General features: G+C 38.6%; 1 protein-coding gene across 49 annotated transcripts in view; it reads left to right on the top strand.

Moving 5' to 3' along the window:
• The window catches only part of IL15 (interleukin 15), a 122,399-nt gene that overhangs the window by 51,736 nt on the left and 50,725 nt on the right, over positions 1–19,938 (top strand). For 42 of the 49 annotated variants that reach the window (XR_002802821.2, XR_002802820.2, XR_011429904.1 and 39 more), the window contains one exon: positions 15,849–15,970. The exons of the other annotated variants lie outside the window; for them this stretch is intronic. Coding sequence is in view for 12 of the 42 variants with exons in the window: in XM_070245088.1 (XP_070101189.1) it covers positions 15,905–15,970 (66 nt within the window). In the remaining 30 variants the exon portion in view is untranslated. The remainder of the gene's footprint in view (positions 1–15,848; positions 15,971–19,938) is intronic. 49 annotated transcript variants of the gene reach the window in all.

The raw sequence follows: 19,938 nt of genomic DNA, 5'->3' as shown, positions 1-19,938 counted from the left end.
CTGCCTCTCCCCATTCAAACATGAGCTACTGGAGAGCATGTATTTTTGTTATTTTGTTCATTGCTTTATCCCCATCGTCTGTCAGTGCTTGGCACATGGCTGTCTCTCAACAAATATTTGGCGAATGGTTGCTAAAGAGTAGGATATGTTAAAAGTAATGAGAAATAAAAAGAGCTATTTCAAGGAGGATCTAATTAATTAAATTTTTTTTTTGAGGAAGATTAGCCCTGAATTAACTACTGCCAATCTTCCTCTTTTTGCTGAGGAAGACTGGCCCTGAGCTAACATCCATGCCCATCTTCCTCTACTTTATATGTGGGATGCCTACCACAGCATGGCTTTTGCCAAGTGGTGCCATGTCCGCACCCGGGATCCAAACAGGTGAACCCCGGGCTGCAGAAAAGCGAAATGTGCGAACTTAACCACTGCGCCACCGGGCCAGCTCCAGGATCTAATTAATTTATACATTTTATTTATTCATTGAATTATGTCCTTTAGCAACTAATAATTTTGAGTGCATAGTGTGAGCCAGGCTTTCTTGTAAGCACTTGACTGGCCTTGATTCAGTGGGAGGGGCAAAGTGCAGGAAGGAGAAGCTGTGACTTCAAGATTTTACTCTTGGGAGACAGGAAAGGTAAACATTGCCTGAACAGTTATGCGTTACAGCTAAAACATGGGGGTGAGGTGGGGAAATGGATGAACTTGATTTTGGAAATATCAAGAGTGAGATAAAAGCGGAACACAAAACTGAAAATGTCCTGTAAGTCATTAGAAGTACTAGCCTGAAGATTGAGTGAGCTATTTGTACAAGAGATTTTGGTTTGTGAGTTAGTAACGAGGAATTATTGACTGAAGCCAACTGTCAGAATATTTCTACAGGAGGCAGATGCGAGTACGGAAGCTTTGGGGTCACGTAAGACCGGAGGGACTGTTACTGACCCAGACACTCTGAAAGAGGAAGTGTCCAGCGAATGTCAGTTTCCAGGTCTTCAAAAGAGAATGTGAGGCTTTTCACACCTTCTAGCCCATGTTTGCTTGTCCTGCTAGCTCTGTCCACTGCTCTCATGACGGATTTTATATCCCGCATATGCCAATTCTTAGGAACCATCTTTTATTGTTTTACTTGAGGTATAATTGACATATTATATTAGCTTCAGTTACACAAAAACAATGATTCGATATTTCTATATGGCAAAATGATCACCACAATAAAGTTAGTCACCACACAGTTACAAATTTTTTTTTTTGTGCTGAGAACTTTTGATTTACTTTCTTAGCAACTTACAAATATGCAATACAGTATTTTTTTTAATTTATAATTTTTTTAATCAAGGTAACATGGGTTTATAACATTGTATAAATTTCAGGTGTACATCATTATATTTCAATTTGTGTAGACTACATCATGTTCACCGCCCAAAGACGAATTACCCTCTGTCACGGAACACACATGCCCTATCAGCCCTTTCGCCCTCCTCACTCTCCCCTTCCCGTCTGGTAACCACCAGTCTTATCTCTGTATGTGTGTGCTTGTCGCTGTTGCAATACAGTCTTGTTACCTATAATCACCATGCTGTACATTACACGCTCAGGACTTATTTTTTTTCATAACTGCAAGTTTGTACCTTTTGACTCTCTTCACTCATTTCACCCACCCCTCAACCTCCACCTCTGGCAACCACCTATCTGTTCTCTGTATCTATCACCACTTTTTTTTTTAATGTACCCATCTTTAAAGAGTCCCTTCCTTTATGAAGTTATCCTGGCAAAACCCCAATTTTACCTCCTTTCTAGCACCTTGGACATATTGACCACATCCGTCTTTTGAGCTCTCTCCACCTGACGGATGCTTCTCTCTTAGTATCTGCAGTATTCTACTGTATTGATTTGTGTTCATGTTTCCTCTCTCCTTGTGTAAATGATAGAGGTGGTACAGAGGGTGACGAGAATTGTGCTGATGGAGTTGGAAGGGCTGGCGTTTGGGAAACACTGTGTCGTGCGCCAGCACCTTGCCTGCACATAGCAGACCTCTACTAATGTTATTTTTGTTGTCAGTCATCTATCACGTATTGCTGAGGGGTCAAGTAATATAACATTCTGAGAAAAAAGTTTGACTAGATTTGACTGTGAATAAATCATCATTGATCACATAGCTGTTGGAAAACCATTCCCAGAATATTCCTCATCGTCAGGATCAGGAAGGGAAATAGAATTTCCTGAGGGCCTAAGTTGGGCCAGGCTGCAGACAGAAACCTTAAATTCATTTTTAGGATGATATTTATGAGCTTTTTAGATTAGAATGAACTGTTTAGAACTAAAGAAAAAAAACAAAAGAGCTGTTTAATATTTTGTGCCAGTTTTACTGAGAGGATAATTTTATAGATTGCAAAGTAAATATTTCAGTAAATGAAAGGAAACAGAAACAAGGCACACCCTATTCTCTAAATTCTTTCATAGAAATTCTTTCATTTTCTTTATTATACTTGTCAAGTATTATGAAAAAAAAATTCAATAGTAAAAAAGATCAGGGAAATTTTGAAAAAATAGTGTTGTTAATATTTAATTTATATAGTGCCTCTTCTCCTGAGAATCCAAGAGAACAAATTTACAGTCATAGCATCTTTATTGTCACTTTAAAATTTGCAGTAATCCCAAATGTCAGATTAAAAAAAAATCTGTCTTTTATATCTTTAGACTGTACCCCTGGACAGTGAGATCCTCATTCTCATTGTTTTGTGAAGGACCTCTAAAACTTTATACTGGTGGTTTTATGATGGCTTGTTAGATTTGCCATTGTGGTATTTCTCTTCTAAAGCTTGACCTTCATAATTCAAGGTGCGTTACTCTCAGCCTCTGCAGTTTGTAAAGCATTGGCTTGCAGGCTATGGTTTTGAATCCAAGTAGATTATCAGCAGACCGGAAGCTCTCCTAAACAATAGCAGATATTTGTCGAGCATTCTCTGTGCATGGCTCTCTGCCAAGTGCTGTAAGGGATAAAAAGATGAATTAAACATGATTTCCTTTAGTAAGATTATCTGGTGGAGAAGTTACTATTTATATATAAAGAGCTGAGTTAACCAATATACTGAGCTACTGTCGGTTCTCTAATCATGCCATGCTTGCCTTCTTTGCTGAACATGTGGACATGAGCTTCCCCCATTGGAAGAGCGCTATGTCATCCAACATCTCTTCCTCGCCCTTTTCTCCTGACTTGCTGACCTGGTCCAGAGGGCTCAGTTTGACTATTTTCCTAAACCTCCAAGAGATTGGGTTAGGTATCTCTCATTTTTAACCTCATTAATAAATATTTCATTAGTTAACATGTTTTTTCAGCCAAACACTTTAACCTGTGCAACCCTCCCCAACTCCATGAAGTGTTCTTCTCATCACTTTTCAGATGGCTAAATTGAAGTATAAAGAGTTGAGGTGACTTACCCAGAGTCCACAGTTAGGTCGAAATGGGGTTTAACCCAGCTCTCTCCTTAGACCCTGCACTCTTCACCTAGCGGGTGCTACCTTGCTGGGAAAACTAAGAAGAAACATAAAAATTAAAAGGGAGGAGATAAAATTATCATTATTTGTAAATGAAAGCCATGAAAATTAACAAATTACTAAAACTGTTAAAAGAATTAAGCAAGGTTGCTAAACAGAAGATTAACAAAAAAATCAATGGCATTTCAATACTCAATAAAATATTACCTAACATAAGACAGGCCAGCCCTGGTGATCTAGTGTTAAGATTTGTCTCTCTCACTGACACCACCTGGGTTCATTTCCCGGTTAGGGAACCACACTACCTGTCTGTTGATTGTCATACTGTGGCAGCTGTGTGTTGCTGTGATGCTGAAAGCCCCACCAGTATTTCAAATACCAGCAGGATGGACAGATTTCAGTTGACCTTCCAGACTAAGACAGACTAGGAAGAAGGACCTGGCCACCCACTTCCCCCTAAATTGGCTAAAAACAACAAAAAACATAACCCAAAAGTAAAACACACAGCACAACCTCCCCAGCGGGAATGCACTCACACCACAATCAAATAGAGTTTACTTGAGTCTTGTATGGATGGTCCAATATGAGAAAATCTATCAACATAATTTTAATGGACGCAGAAAAAGTTATTATCAAGCTCTTTGAGCTTGAGAAGAAGGGATGGATCTTCCAAATGAATGAATGAGTGAATAACGTCTACTAAAAAATCTCTAGTAAACATCATACTTAATACAAAACTTTAAAAAGCATTTCCTTTAGTTTTGGGAAATTATGAGAATGTAAGCTTGAGTGCAACTATTTAACAGAGTACTAGAGACAAAGAGAATAATGACAGCTCATTTTTACTGAGTGCTTGCTATCTGCCAGGCAGAATTCTAAGTGCTTTATGTGTTTTGCTTAATTAAACAGCAGTAAACTTTATTAATTCTTTACTTATCTTTGCTTCCTATATCTTTTTGCTTTCTCCAAAACTAATTTCAAACAGAGTCAATGAAGGCAAAATTTTTCTGAGATCTTATATGCCTGTGAATATATTAATTTTGCCTTCACATTTAAATATTGGTTTGCCTGGATGTTTAATTCTAGGTACAGGATTATTTTTCTCAACATCACCAGGCGTCTACTCGATTATTTTCTTGCCTCCGTTGTTTCTTTGGAGAAGCCAGATGTCGGTATGACTTTTGTCTGCTTTCCCTCTAATGAATATTTTTGAAGTTTCTTTTTGGCTTAAATCTTCTTGATTGCCACTAAAATATGCCTGAATATGAGTGTGGGTTTGTTTTTAATTTTTCTTCTTTGCCAGACTATCATCTCTTTTATTTTGTGGTCTTATGTTTACAATTTTGGAAAAATAGTATTATTTTCTCACTTATTTCTTATATTCCTTTTTTTTCAGATAACAAATAGAGAGAAGTAGAAATTTCTACTTCATCTTCCATGTCGCTTGACTCTTCCTTCATTTTTCCCCATCTAATTGTTAGCTCCTAATGCCTTCCAGGATATTGTCTGATCTAATTGTACAGCTCAGGCTTTCACTCTCCATCAGTATTCATTCTGGAATTCAAACTTGTCTACTTAATTATTTTCTTTATTGCTTGTGCTTCTTTTTATATTTATTATACCCAATTATTTCTTCATAATTTCTTGCTCCTGATTCACTTTTCCAAAATCCTTCTTACTGTTCTACAAAGTATTTTTTCTTCTTCTAAATTCTTGTTTTATCTGTCCCACTAGACTTTCCCTATGTGGCATACATTTTTTCAGTTTTTGTCTCTCTTTTACAGAGTTCTACTATGTATTCTTCCCTGTAAGCTTCTCTTTCTTAAATTGAGGTCATCATTCACTAGTATATCAGCCAAGAGGCAAAATCTGTGGCTCTAGCTTATAGTCCTCCAAATGTATTGGTGTTGGGGTACGCTTCAGGTTGAAGAGCCTATATTGTGGCATTATGGATTTAACAACTCTGTGACTGTCCACTTTTCCAAGGACCCTTCCCAGTCTCTTACTGTAGGTACCCCTCTGTCTGGTGGTAATGATGGGATGAGCAATTACTGGGACCCAAGGTATGGACTTAGGCAATTGTGTTGCCAGCTTTTCAGGTTCTGCCTGCCCCACAGTCCAGGCCCAGCCAGAAAGTACTAGTCAAGGTTAACATGTGCAGTGAGGCAGGCATCTCCCACTCCTACATTTCAGGGAAAATGAGAGAGGGAACTGGATATAGAAACTACAACCCTCCTCCCTATCTCATCCTCCACTTCTGGCCCCCAACTCTGTCCCACTCTAGGCTGCCAAACTGAGATACAATTCCCTTCTCTCTCCCAAGAGATCTTCACAGATTTGGCATCAGTTCCTCAGTATGACTTGGCATTCCACAAACCACCTTATTTCTCCAGGACCTACAGGATGGATTTCCAGAGGGAGACAGTTGCCCTTGCTGGTTCTTCATCTAACTAGGAACTGCCTGGGATTAATTGCTTTCCCTCCTCCCAACTGATATATTCATAAAGCAGGAGATATGTAAATATATGGTGATATTTGCTGTTCTTATCATCAAGCCATGTCGGGCAAAGATCCCAGTGTAAAAGCAAGAATATGTTGGCTTAGCTACCATGTAAAGGAGATTATGAAACTTCCATCTTCCCATTCCTCCAAGATAGAAAGGTGTTAATTGGGGTACAGTGAGTTAGGATGAAGCAGAGTTGTTTCAGAGCAGTTGTAGGTGGCATGTTACTTTAGTTGTTTTGACCCAGAAAGTAGCTATTTGGAAATAAGTGAAGTGAATTGCATTGTAGCAGCATTTTGCTGGTGGTGCTGGTGCTGGTGCAAGATAGTGTGAAATGAAAACAATTCAAAATCTACTAATACTGCCCTTTAGTTATAGTCAACACATGGAGTTGTAAGCCCAATCATATTGTAATCTAGCTTTTAGGGATAGGTAGACCTCTTTTGAAATTGAAGCTCATATGGAGAGGCAGCAGAATGCGTAGCAATGCCTTGTGCTCCCTATTAACTGAATGAACTACTAGTGAAGAATTAAGCTGGGAATCTAAGACATATAACAAACCCCAGTTTTGCCTCTTTGTGTAACAAAGACAATAACTTTAGTTTCTCTGCACTTTTTCTCCTACTTGGAAAATTGAGATGATTAGACTAGAGGAATTCCCTCAGGTGTCAAATCTGATGGTTCTGAGGATTCAAATAACGTGGATGAATTTGATCATATGCTGATAACCAAGCTGTGACCTTAACAGATGTACTTAGGCACTGGAAGGTACTTTAGACACCTTGCAATCTAGCCTCCTTATTTTCTTTTTCTTGGTTAGGAAGATTGACCCTGAGCTAACATCTGTGCCAATCTTCCTCTATTTTTTATATGTGGGATGCCACCACAGCATGGCTTGATGAGCAGTGTGTAGGTCCACGCCCAGAATCTGAACCCACAAACCCTGGGCCACCAAAGCAGAGCATGTGAATTTAATCACTATGCCACTGGGCTGGCCCCTAGCGTCCTTACTTTACAGATAAAGAAACTGAGGTTAAAAGACATGAACTACCTTGCTAAGATCACTAGCTGTCTAAAGACAAAACCGGGACCAGGGCACAAGTCTCTACGCTTCTGGTCCATTCCATGGCTTTGGTCCAGATTTCTTCAAGGAGCCTTCAATCTCAATATCATGCGAACCATAGTTTTGGAAATTGTAATGGTCAAACAATGAAAGGAATGGAAAGATGGTCATCTGCACGAGGTTTAGTAAAAGAAAAGACGTTAGGGGGTGGCCCCGTGGCCGAGTGGTTAATTTCGCGCACTCCGCTGCAGGCGGCCCAGTGTTTCGTTGGTTCAAATCCTGGGCACGGACATGGAACTGCTCATCAAACCACACTGAGATGGCGTCCCACATGCCACAACTAGAAGGACCCACAGGGAAGAATATACAACTATGTACCGGGGGGCTTTGGGGAGAAAAAGGAAAAAATAAAATCTTTAAAAAAACAAAAAAACAAAAGAAAAGATGTTAAACACCACTCCACTGTTTACACAAGTCCAAAGAGAGATTCTGAATCTATAGAAATGAATGTATGTGGTCCCAGCACATGGTAGTGACACATTTAATGCTAGTTGCCTAAAAGGCTATGTTCCATAGCTAAATGGAGATAATTTTCTATGTTGTGTTCTAACCTAGATGATATATTCTACAAGACTTTCCCATTTCCTTTATTCCCATTTTATGTTTGTCAAAGAATCTTCTTCTTAGTAATTTGGTCATTTAAGTTAATAGTGCAGACTCAGTTATTTGGGGATGACTCTGGTGCAAAAATCAGCCACCCACTTTTACCCTGTATACCTCTTCATGCCCCCCTCCAAAAAACAAAAAGCCCTCAAAAGGAATCTGACATCTCAGACTATAACATGCAGCCATCTTAGGCATCCTATAAAAGTACACCCAGTAGAAAGGGTGTACTATATCTCAAAGACTGTAACAAAAGTGTAATCCCATGGAAGGAATGAGGCACATTGAGTGTTGATGGTGTTTATATAACCCATTTTCTTTGCACAAAAGCTAAGGAGCACGGAATAAGTGATAGAAAGTAGAGAAAAATGAAAAGCAAAGATTAGAAAGGAGAAAGGAATGGTGATCTATTCGTAGGAGTGCTTTTGGTAACTACTATTGAAATAAGAGTATTTAATGAGACCGATGAAAGCGGAGGTAAAGAACTAAAACTGACTAAGTCTCCTAATCTGGGGGCAGGCATTTTGTTAACTGTGTCCTGGGTAATTACATGTAGCCCTGATGGAGAAAAAGAACCAGCAGTGCTATAAAAGATAGACAAGTTCTGCCGTGCAGACCTGGGAAAAGAAGGCCAGCACCCACGTGGACCACACTAGAACTCAAGAGTCCAGGCACTCTGCCAATTACCAACTAAACTTTATTAATAGAGACAGTCTGCCTCTTAGCAGTTTCACAAGCATCACAGCTTTGCTATGTGGGTGGAGAAGTTTAGTTTACTTGTCAGGAAGGAGCCCAGCAAGCAATGCTTTAGAAACAAGGCATTTGGGACGACTACAGCAAATTTGTGGCCACTGTGTTGATACAGAGATCCACTGTTCAGAGTAAATCACTTGATACATTTCATAAAAAGCCAAGTATTTGGAATAGGAAATACCAGAGGCCCAATAAGCACGAATAATAAAACATTAGGACAACAACTACCAGCTCCAGTGAAACTGTCTGGAGACAGGATACTGAGGGATTCTGTGGTCTAAAGGACATTTATGTTTAATAAAAGATCGGCTCTGCCTTCGATTTTCCTATTTAATTGTAAGTGTTATTTCTGAGGGTTGTGGTAATTGTACCTCTTTGCTTCCGGAAGGGATGGGTGAGAAGCAACAGAAGCGTTTGAATCCAGTTATTTGCCAGCAGGAGGTGTGCTATATAATTAAGCTATTGTTTCCACTGATAGGTTATTATCAGCAGATAATAAGAAGTGCGCATCATTAGACATTGTCATATGGCATTTCACGCTACAACGGAGGAGGTGTGTCTTCCATGACAGCGCCAAGCAATCACATAGAGAGCGGTGCCATTATGGCTGTTATAAATCACAGCATACACTTTAATGGTTAAACAATTATCTATAGTGGCAGGACTGGAAAATTGTTTAGTAATGATTGGCTGATTTTTATGATGAAGAATAATTTTTATATAGATCTTTTTATATAAATACCTGAAGAATTCAAAAGAACATTCATTTGAAATGCATACTTGGGAAGTATTTGGCTTTTTGGCTCATTTATCTTTCACTGCAAATGTTTGAAGGGCCAGAATGTCACCAAACTAGCTTTCCATTTATATGTTTTAGAGTTTAAAATTATATACATTTAGTATTCCTATTATATGAAGATATTGCCTAGTAGGGCTAAAGAGGCCCAAACTGGCCTCTACTAATTTCAGAGCTATCTAGTTTGCTATTGTTGGAAGCCCCAGGTTAACAAGATAATGACTTGGCTTATGAGATATAGGAAAATATTTCTTTATTCTTGAAGGGCCAAAGCTACAAGTCTTCTCTCCCTTCTTTCTCTTTCCCTTCTCTTGGTATTATTCCTTTATCATTCTTCTCCACTTATCTCTCTTTCCCCATCGTGATTTTTATGTTCTTCAAAATTTAGCTCAAGTTTACCAACTACCAAAAACTGCCCTTTGACTGACCCAGCTGTCTCTTCCCCTTCAGTTCTGCTGTCCTAAGCTGTGCCCTTTTCATGGCAGTTCGACAGCCTTTTTCTTTGTGAGAAAAATCATATCAAGGAGTATGTCTTCCAAACTAGACCATTGCAATCCAGAGGATAAAAATGTTTGTTCCCAGTATTTGACCCAGTATAGAGCTTGCACTAGAGTGTAAGTCAGTCGCATCACTAACACGCGTTTAGTTCACCTGATGTTTTTTTCATAGCAAGACTTTTCCTGAAAAAGGAATTAGTGCAAGCTTTGTTCCCTGTAAACTGGCACATTATTAACACTGAACTAGACTGTTAAGATGTTAACGGCCGCTTTTGCTCTTGCCAGTCCTCTGGGAGGGGTGGAATACCCTGGTTCTGAAGGATGAGCTGATTGGTTCATGGTGAGGTGTTACGTTCACAGTGGTGATGCTCGCTAGTAAGAGGTAGCATTGTTGAGTGCTCATTGTGCTTCGCGGCTGATTCTAGGTAGTTTGCATGAATGAGCTCGTGTGAACCTCACACGGACCCAGTGAGGTAGGTGCTATCATTTTCCCCATTCTGCAGATGAACAAACTGAGGCCCTGAGAAATTAATTAACTTTCACTAAACCTTACTGTTAGTAAATGGCTAAGTCGGAATTCAAACCCAGATCTGTCTGAAACCAGTCTGTACTATACCTAGATCAGTGCTGTCCAGCAGACGTTTCTGCAGTGATGAAAACGTGCTGTATCTGCTGTGTCCAATATGGTAGCCGCTAACCACGTGTGGTTTTTGAACACTTGAAATGTGGCTGGCTCACCTGAGGAAGTGAATTGCTAGTTTCACTTTATTTTAATTAATTCACATTTGTATTTAAGTGGCCACACACAGCTAGTGGCTACTATGTTGGATAGCACAGTTCCACATACTTTTTAAATGTTGCTGACTATAGGCTAATAATAGGGAAGCAAAACCAGGAAAATATGTTAAGAGATTGTGCTATTCTTTTTTCATTTCTAGAATTTGGATTCCACATTAAAAAATTAAAATAAAAAAGAAAGAAAGAAAGAAAGCTGTTTTAAATCTGTTGCTGTATGGAAGTGATAGGATTCAATTAAAAAGAAATTATTGACTGCCTCCTCTGCTTCAGGCACCGTGCTAGGCTTTGGGCATTTGAAATGAGTAAGATATGGTTCTTGTCTTCAAGGAGCTCATTGTCTAAGTCACTCTGTAGAGGATGTTATAAATTTTTTATCCAGAGTTTCTCCATATGTGATTAAATAAAATATTTAAATATCTGTTATCTAATACTTTCCAGTGTTTTGCTTTTCATTTTCATATTTAATTTTTTGCATGGGCAATATGTTCCCATGGTTTAAAATTCAGACTGTGCAAACTGATTTGTAATTCCCCTCTGTAGAAGCAACTAGTGCTATCATTTTCTAGTATGTGTCTTTACAAATATTTTGTGCACACCCAAGAAAAAGGTACACATATATTTAATCTTTCCCCTTTTTAAAAACAAATACATTCTGTTGAGTAACCTTGCTTTTTCACTTAAAATATATACCTTGGATACTTTTTCATGCTAAAACTTAAAGAACTCATTTTTCTCTATGCATGCATAATATTCTATGATATGGAAAAATCATAATTTATTTAAGCAGTTTCCTGTCGATGGACATTTAGGTTATTTCCATTCTTTTGCTATTGCAGGAAATGTTAACGTGAGTAACTTTAGCACTTAGATTCTAAAGTGAGCTAGAGAGGACTGCACTCAGGTTTCCCGGAGCATATTCCACAGAACAAAAGTCTCCGGAGATGTTCAATATAAAAGGAGTGCTCTGTGACTAAATAACTTTGGGTAACTGAGTATTCATTGGAGGTTCATAGTGCATATTGTCAATTTAATCCAAGTGTTTCCCAACCTTACATTTTCTCCTTTAACAGAATATACTGTTTTTCTAGGTTGGATTCCCTGGGAAGCAGACTCTGAGATAGAAATGTACATGCAGGAGACTTACTTGGTCATCTTCTCAGGCACAACACCTGATGGAAGTGAGGGGCGATGGAAGCAGGGCAGGTAGAGGGAGAAGTTCAGCTGCAATGCAGTTGCAGCACAGACGTCAGCCAGTCAAGCGCTTGGGGACTGCTCTGGAGCTGTGATGGCCCTTCAGGGATGTTCCACCTCCAAGGAAGGAGGCCCGGCTCCCAGGGAAGGACTGTGACCTCGTGATGGGCAGCTCTCTTCCACTGAGGGCATTTCCGGAAAGTGACTCAGCTCTGAGATGTCAGCTAGGGTAATGAGTGCCTCAGTCTTCTCTACAACTCTGAACAGCATCTTCACATCTTTTGTAGAAATGCATTATCAATTCCTAGCTAGCGTCGCTGGTCAGAGCAAGTCACTTGGTCTCTTTGGGACCTAGTTTCTTTCTCTATGAAATATGGATGCCAAGCTGGAAGTTCTTTGGAGTATTTAACATTCTTTGTTTCTAGTTCTATTTAAATATGTACTAATTAAATTTCAAGGTGAGAGACAAGTTTTCACAAATACGTATTTGGCCATATAGAGATCAAACAATCTGGATAGGTCAGCCTTAATCTTCGATTACTAGTGCTACGCACTTACGGAGAATGTGCATTTTTACAGCACTTTCAAGTGTATGTCATTTAAATTGCCAGATTCTTGGGGCAAAATGGTGTAAGAGCTGAGTTGTAGTTTTTTTATTTTAAAATATTTTGGTTACCTCTTGTTAGGTGTTTCCCGAAGAAGTGAGCCTGATGTCTTCCCAGAAACATTAGCCCATACTGCGAATCATTGAAGGATTAGACTGGCATGGGAATGAAAGGCAGGCATCCACCTAGCTTTAAACCAGTCTTCTGTGCTCTTATTCATCTTCCCTTTCAAAGCTCAGGGGGTAAACAGGTGTAGCTAAAAAGCGATAGCACTTTCTCTGGGGCCTTCTGTTTGAGAATCAGTTGGGTCTTGTGCCCGTCCTGATTCTTTTAGCGAATTTGCTAATTTCATTCTCATGCGTCCTGCAGAATTCATCCGTTATGACAGCTATCAAGGAAGCTTGTGTCCTGATTGGAGAGGGGAAAAGCCTCAAGGAATGAGCCTGTCTAAGGTGTTCCTGATAGGATTGATGAAGGTTTGCAGACAGGATGGAAAAAATCCCCAAGAAAACTCTCAAAGGAAAAGTTCTTATGAGATAATGGAGGAGATGGTAAAGTGAGAAGCAAACCTAGGATTAAGGGGTTTGCTGTTATATGAACATGATGCAGAGAAGATAGCAAAAAAAGAAAAGAAGTGCCAAGATTGATGGCTGTGTCTAGGGTCAACTTTTAAATTGAACAAATATTTCTCTCAAAAATCTTAACCTTTTCTTTTAACACAAAGCATCGTAAGGATTCTTGTTATTCTTCTTATTGTATAATAGTAATGGATCAGGTGACAGATTGTTAAAAAGGGAATTTGAAAGGGAATAAACTAGAAAATATATTGTTAGAGAGTGGGAGATAGTGATGGAATAGGAATTTGCCTTAAATAGATCCAAAATATTTTAATCTTTTCTGCACAATCATTGAATCTTCCCTTTTCCTCCATAACAGATGGTTTGGAAGACGTATTTATGCAAACTTGGAAATGTTTCTGGAGCCACTCCCCTCATAATCCATTTGCAATTATCTGTTTACAAAAGTGTCAGATTTTATAGCATTTTGGTCTCCAATGATTTAATTGTCTAGCCCATTAAAATCCCAGTCTCTCCTCCTTACGTTCTTCCAGTTCCCGTTAGACCTGTGGGACCAGTAGGGTGACGAGGGTGTGGTCCCCATTTTCATGCCTTCTAGCCTCCTTCTTCTGGTTTTAACTTCTGGACGTTGGGGACTGAAAGGGTGGCAGAGGACAAAAGGGCCAGATATCTCCTGACTTAACTAGGCCATCCTCTACGGGGTGTTGCTTCTTTTCCTGGCTAACGGTGAGTAACTATTGATACTTTCTGTGTGAGAGGCTTCCAAAGTTGGGCTCTCTATGGGACATGTGTGTGAATTCTACCACATACCTCTAGTGACCTTCACACTGGCTTCTGTGGGCCAGTAGGCTTAACCTCTTCCTATCCTCTCAGCTCTCTCCCCTGGTGTACAGCTCACCAGGTCTGATTATCTGGGTCCCCTTGTGAGGAGGCCAACCTTCATCTACAGCTTTGTGAGATCAATCACTGAAAACAAAATCTGATGCTTTTCTCCATTATTTCTTTCTTTGGTCAGGTAGGCTTAGAGCAAATTGACTGTCCCATGAACTGATATGATGTCCAGCTAGGAGATGAGATGACAGTCTGTATTAGTCAGCTCAGGCTGCCATAACAAAATACCATACCTGGACTTCTGGAGGCTGGAGAGTCCAAGATCAAGGTGAAGGCTAATTCACTTCTCCAGTGAGGACTCTCTTCCTGGCTTGCAGATGGCTGTTTTCTCACTGTATCCTTGCACGGTGGAGAGATAGAGAGAAAGCAATCAATCTGGTGTCTCTTCTTAGAAAAGCATTAATCCCATTATGAGGGCCCCACCCTTATGACTTCATTTAACCCAAATTACCTCCCAAAAGTCCCATCTCCAAATACTGTCACATTAGGGTTTATGGCTTTAATGTAAGAATTTTGGGGAGACACGATTCAGTCCATAGCAGTCTGTCCTGTATATAGCCCATAGCACTTCTTATTATGCCCCTGGATGGTGATTCCAGTCATTGCCTTTCCCTTCCCTTCCTGGTAATTTAGTCTTCCGTATATGGGCCTGGGATGGGTCTTGGGGCAGAGTGGTGGTTTAAAGGTAGTAGAAGTTGTAAGGATTTGCCTACCTCTGAGATAGCCCAGGATCAGATGTCCAGACCTCGCTATAAAACTCTGTTTAGAATGTGGGGCAACTTAGTGCTTCCTTATCCTCAGCACTGGGTTCTAGTCACCAGTTCCAGGGCAAGAGTAAAGCCACATTCAGAATCCTATTAAAGTACCATTCCTCACCCACGATCTTGAATTCAGAGCCTTGAAGCATTTCCTTTGCTCGAGTAACACCGCTCATTCTTTAAGGCCGGCTCACATGTCAGTTTCTCAGTGAAGTCTTTCTAGGCCCTCATCTTCCTCATCTCTGTAGAATTAGTTGCCTCACAGTCTGTTTTCACACGGGGCTTCTTCATTCTTTTATTAAAGCACTGAGAGCATTAGTTAGTTGTTTGCAGTTTTTTTCCCCACTGGTTGGTGAGTTCCTTAGGGTTTAAAAGCAGTTTTAAATTATCTAGTATACGTCTTCATACACAGTAAATTTTGAGTAAATATTTTGAAATAAATAATTCAGGAAAGTGCCAGCATGTATATTGAATGGCTAAACTTTTGGACTTAGAATTATATTAAACTTTTACTAAATCAGTAATAGTAAGAAATAATATTATATAGATAACTTTTTATTATTATTATTATTAATATAAATATTCATTATATTGTGGACCATATTGAACTTTGGTTAAGATGTTTCTTAATTTGTTTCATAAAATAGGAATTAAAATGCTTAAAATTTTAAAATAGCATAAATAAGTTAGACTACATTTTTTAATAGGAAATATGCTACTTTAAGGATTTCTAATGGTATAATCTGTTGGCATATTCAAACCCCTTCAAAATCACATATCCCTTGAAAATATGTTATGCTATTGTGTTTTACTACTGAGAGTCTGAGTGGAGGTTTTGCCACTTCACTCTTAGAATAGATGTTTGCAACGTATTTTTAGCATCTTCCTTAGAGTTGGTCAATAACTTGACATCAAGTCTGCAAATACCTTTGACATCATATTTGTTTTGTGGGAAAATGAAAAACATTTTATAAGAGAACTGCATGAAATGTTATAGTTTTCTAAATGGTGTCTAATTATTTGTCTTCTAAAATGAAGTGACTATAGTCAGCATGGATGTGAGTTAAATTATGGGAAAGTCTGAAGATTTTAGGAAAAATTAATCCAAAAAATTTTGTGTTGACCTCTAAAGCTTTCTCCCTGTGAGTCTTCCTGTCTTTTCTAGCATAATCAGATGTGGAAGTAAATCATAAATCCGAGGAAAAGATTATTCCACATATAATTTTTAATCTTTTTTATCCCTACCTTTCACTCCTACAGAATCCATTCTCACATATGGCCATCTGGCTCTTTGAAGCAATGTCCCATCATGTGCCATGCTGATGATGTCACAGGAAGCAAAGAAGTCAGTGTTAGCATATAGCCAGCCTACAGGAGGTCGTGTAAGTAAGGTTTTAAGAATTATATCGTGCAGTATAGACACTTTTATGTAATAATGTAATTAATGATAATGAAGTTGTGGCAAACCAGAGGAAGTTACGTATATACTCAGAATTTGAAAAATGAGCATCTTGAGTTAAAAAAGAAAATGCCTCTCATCATAGAATGTTAAAGCATTTTCTGAGGATAGAGAACATTGCACATAAGAGAGGTGGGCAAATTTTTTTCCTGAAAAAAGCCAGATAGTAAATATTTTAGACTTTGCAAGCCAAATGATCTCTGTAGCAACTACTCAACTCTGCCCTTATTCCTGGAAGGCAGCGATAGACATGGGTGGGCATGGATCTGTCCCAACAGAACTTTATTTACAGAAACAGCTGGTGGGTGAACCTTGCCCTGTGGGTCATAGTTTGCTAACCCTTGGCATATAAAATGAAGAAATTCTTCATCTCTCTTTCTGCTGTATTGTTAGGTTACTTTTAAAGGAACTGAATTGCTTAAAATTAAATAATAAATGTAATCCAACTATCCGGGTTTTGAATGATTTTACTAATGCAAGGAAATTAGAGAATAAAGTAGATTAGAATTTTTGAATGACTCATTGAAACTTTTGAAAAATATTTGAGAATAATGTAAACTCAAGTTCAGACTCAGGTCCTAAACAAAAAAGCCAGAGAAATGGGAACCCAAAGAACTGGCTTCTTCTTGATAAAGGGAACACATACTTTTCATTTTTATCTTAGTTATAATTTATATTTAACTTCAGAAAAAATCCTGTAGCACGCATATAGATCAGGATAAATGGTGGAGTAAGTAAAGGGGCTTATTAAAATTGAAGCCCTTTACAAGAATCCTAGGAGGAAACATGTAATTCCTCTCTTGTGTAATTGTTTCTGGCATCAAAAAATGATACAGGAAATATGAATTGAAAGAAAAAGTATAACGAACATGCCCTTTGCCTATAATTACCTACAAAATAAAACTTATCTTATAGCTTCATATGCTTCCTTGAAACTGCTCTATTTCCTCGAATTTTTATTAAGAATTCCCCAAACCCAAGAAACAACTTACTGACAATCTTAGGGAAAAACCCATACTAGATGTTGCTACAGTTGAGGGCTCAAAGAAGAAGCAGAGGGACATTTTGGATGTTGAGGGATAGACATGGTGCATTTTTACAATAGCAACATAGCTCTGAATTGTCACTATATTTATGAAAATGAATAATGGTATTTTTAAAAATTCCATTATGATCAATTCTGGGGCAATAAACAGGGGAATTTTCTTCAAGTGAAATCATATTTGAAATATGCAAGAAATGAAACAGGAATCTCCCATCTGGTGGTTTGAAGTTGTGAGAAAAGCGTTTTGTGCTTTCTGTTTTTCTGAATTCTCCTTGATTCCTAGATTTTTAGTTACGGCTTCCTTTGCTTAAAAACAGAGGTATTTTGATGTGGTTATTTTTTGGAGGTCCGTGATAGCTGTTTTGTCTGATGTGAGGGAGGATTGGGAAGAATATAGGCTAGGTGGAATTAAAGACCCCATGTATCTGTTCCAATTTGCATAGTAAAAGCAAGCTATCTGTTCCTTAGTGTACACCAGGGCTACTGTAAGCAGGACCCAGAAAGGCACTATTTCTTTAGGATGTTCCCGTGAAGGTAGCTGTTATTTGGGTACTCAATTGGAAAGCATATTAGGCTCTGTGCTAAAGAAATTTTCTCTGTGGTGACATTTGGGCTAACTGAATCTCACTTGTAGTGTTTATCATGATCTGCTTTGTTTTCTTTTATATATTCTGAGCATAAATGTGTTTATAAAGCTGAATTTGGGTATAGACTAGGTTGATGGGAATCTCATCTGTGCGTGCTTTCACTCCAAGCTCCCTCCTGTTTTATTTTGGCTAGGGCTGCAATCTACAGGCTTGGTTGACCTTGAGTCACCATTGCAACTCAATTTATCTCAAGCTTTTAATTTTATTTCTTATCATCTTTCTGATTATCAAAGTAATACGTCCTCGTTATAGTAACAGTGAAACCTACAGGAAAGTGTAAAGTGGGAAAAATATCACCAGAAGTGCAATTACTAAGAGACATATTATTGCACGATTGTTTCCAGGGTTATTTTTTCTACATGGTTGGTATAAAAAGATTGAAAATTTGCCTTGTAGTTTGTTTTTTTAAAAGCAAACTGTAATGTTTCCCCACGATGTTACATAAGTAAAGTAAACGTTATTTTCAATGCATATAAAACATTCCAATTAAAAATGTATCACAAATCATTATGATTTCATTAATTTGTGGTTATTAAAAATAGTACTTCAGCAAATATGTTTTTGAATAAATCTCTGCCCAGATTTCTGACAATTTTGTTAGGAAAATTTCCTCGGAAGAGAATTAAGATGTCTAACGTTAAAAATATTTTAATGGTACTCCACACATATTCCAGAAAATATGTACAAGTTTACACTTTCATCATCTCTTTTTAGCCTTGGTGACATTGCGTCCTCACCAGTGCTGACATTTAACGGTTTTAAAACCATCCTTCCCGGTTCCATGACAAATAGGGCAGTAGTTTGGGCCAAATGTAACTCTCCTCTTGAAAATCATGTAGAATACGATTGCGGGGAGACCCACAAACTAAGTCTATACTTAAACCCAGAGACAATAAAAAGCCATAAAAGCCAAAACATGTGTCAGTGTAGGCAAAGCCAACTGAGGCCAGCAGAATTTGCATAGAAGGCCCTGCTAGACTGACACAGAAGAATGGGGGAGTGGAGGGGGCTCAGTGATGACAGATGTCAGCAATCACCAGCAGATAAGGATTCCAAGGAAAGAGCCCTGTTCTGAGTTGGAACTAAGCTCCAACGGGTAATCATTGCTGGGAGAAGTGGAGAAAGATTCTTTGTCCCCATGGGGGCAGATCTCAGAAAGCACATCTTTCAAAAAGGAAGGAAATCCATTAGAAGGAAAAGACTGTGTTCTTTGGTGGCAGCTCTTAGTGATGAAGCTAGAGGAGGTCAGAAGGGGTGCATAAGCCACTTATAAACTGATGGACTTCACAAGGTGCATCCTGACAGGTGGGGGCGTTTCATGGGCTTCTTGCCAGGGCGTCCTCTTGACATGGAAACATGGACAAGTTAACCGGCTGTGTGGCTATTCTTTGACCAGTGTGATGCAGGAGTTAGTAACAAATTCTTGCCACTTTCTGTGCCTGGGAGTGATGACAGAGGTGCATAGCTTTGCTCATGTAGAAATGACCAGCCCCGCAGCACATTCTTCTATTGGCTTTTCCCCGTTTCTGCTTTGTTCTCATTTTCACTTCCTCCTGCTTTCCTGGAATTGCACTCCTTAATAAAATACATTTTCCGTGTCTAATTTCCTTTGGGACTTCTCCTCTGATTCATGAGTTATTCAAAAATGCAATGCTTATTTTTCAAGCAATTGAGAATTCTCTAGTTATCTTTTTTGTTATTGAATTCACAGCCAGAATTCTGTCAGAGGATAAACATTGAATCAATTCAGTTCTTTAAATTTTGTAATGACTTGCTCTATGGCCCAGCATATGATCCACTTTAGCAAATATTCCAATAGTACTTGAAAAAAGTGTGAATTTTGCCATTGTTTGGTACAATGCACTGTATATGTCGAGTAGATCAAGTTTATTAATTGTTTTTTCAGACCTACTCTATCCTTGCTGAATTTTTTTTTGCTCTTGTTGTATTAGCTTTTGAGAGAGAGATTTTAAAATCAGCAACAATGATGGTGAATTTGCCTATTTCTCCTGTGAAATGCCCCCCTGTCTTTCTAATAAGGTTACTTGCCTTAAAGTCTGCTTTTTCCAATATTAGCGTAGCGACCCCAGCTTATTTCATTTAGTGTTTGCATGATATGTATTTTCCCTTCCATTTACTTTTCAGCTTGTCTTTGTCCTTTTGTTACAAGTGTGCCTTTTGTAAACAATGTGTCACTGT

This window comes from Equus caballus, chromosome 2 (assembly GCF_041296265.1).
Source record: "Equus caballus isolate H_3958 breed thoroughbred chromosome 2, TB-T2T, whole genome shotgun sequence".
Lineage (NCBI taxonomy): Eukaryota > Metazoa > Chordata > Mammalia > Perissodactyla > Equidae > Equus > Equus caballus.
This window is presented reverse-complemented; position numbering and strand designations above follow the sequence as displayed.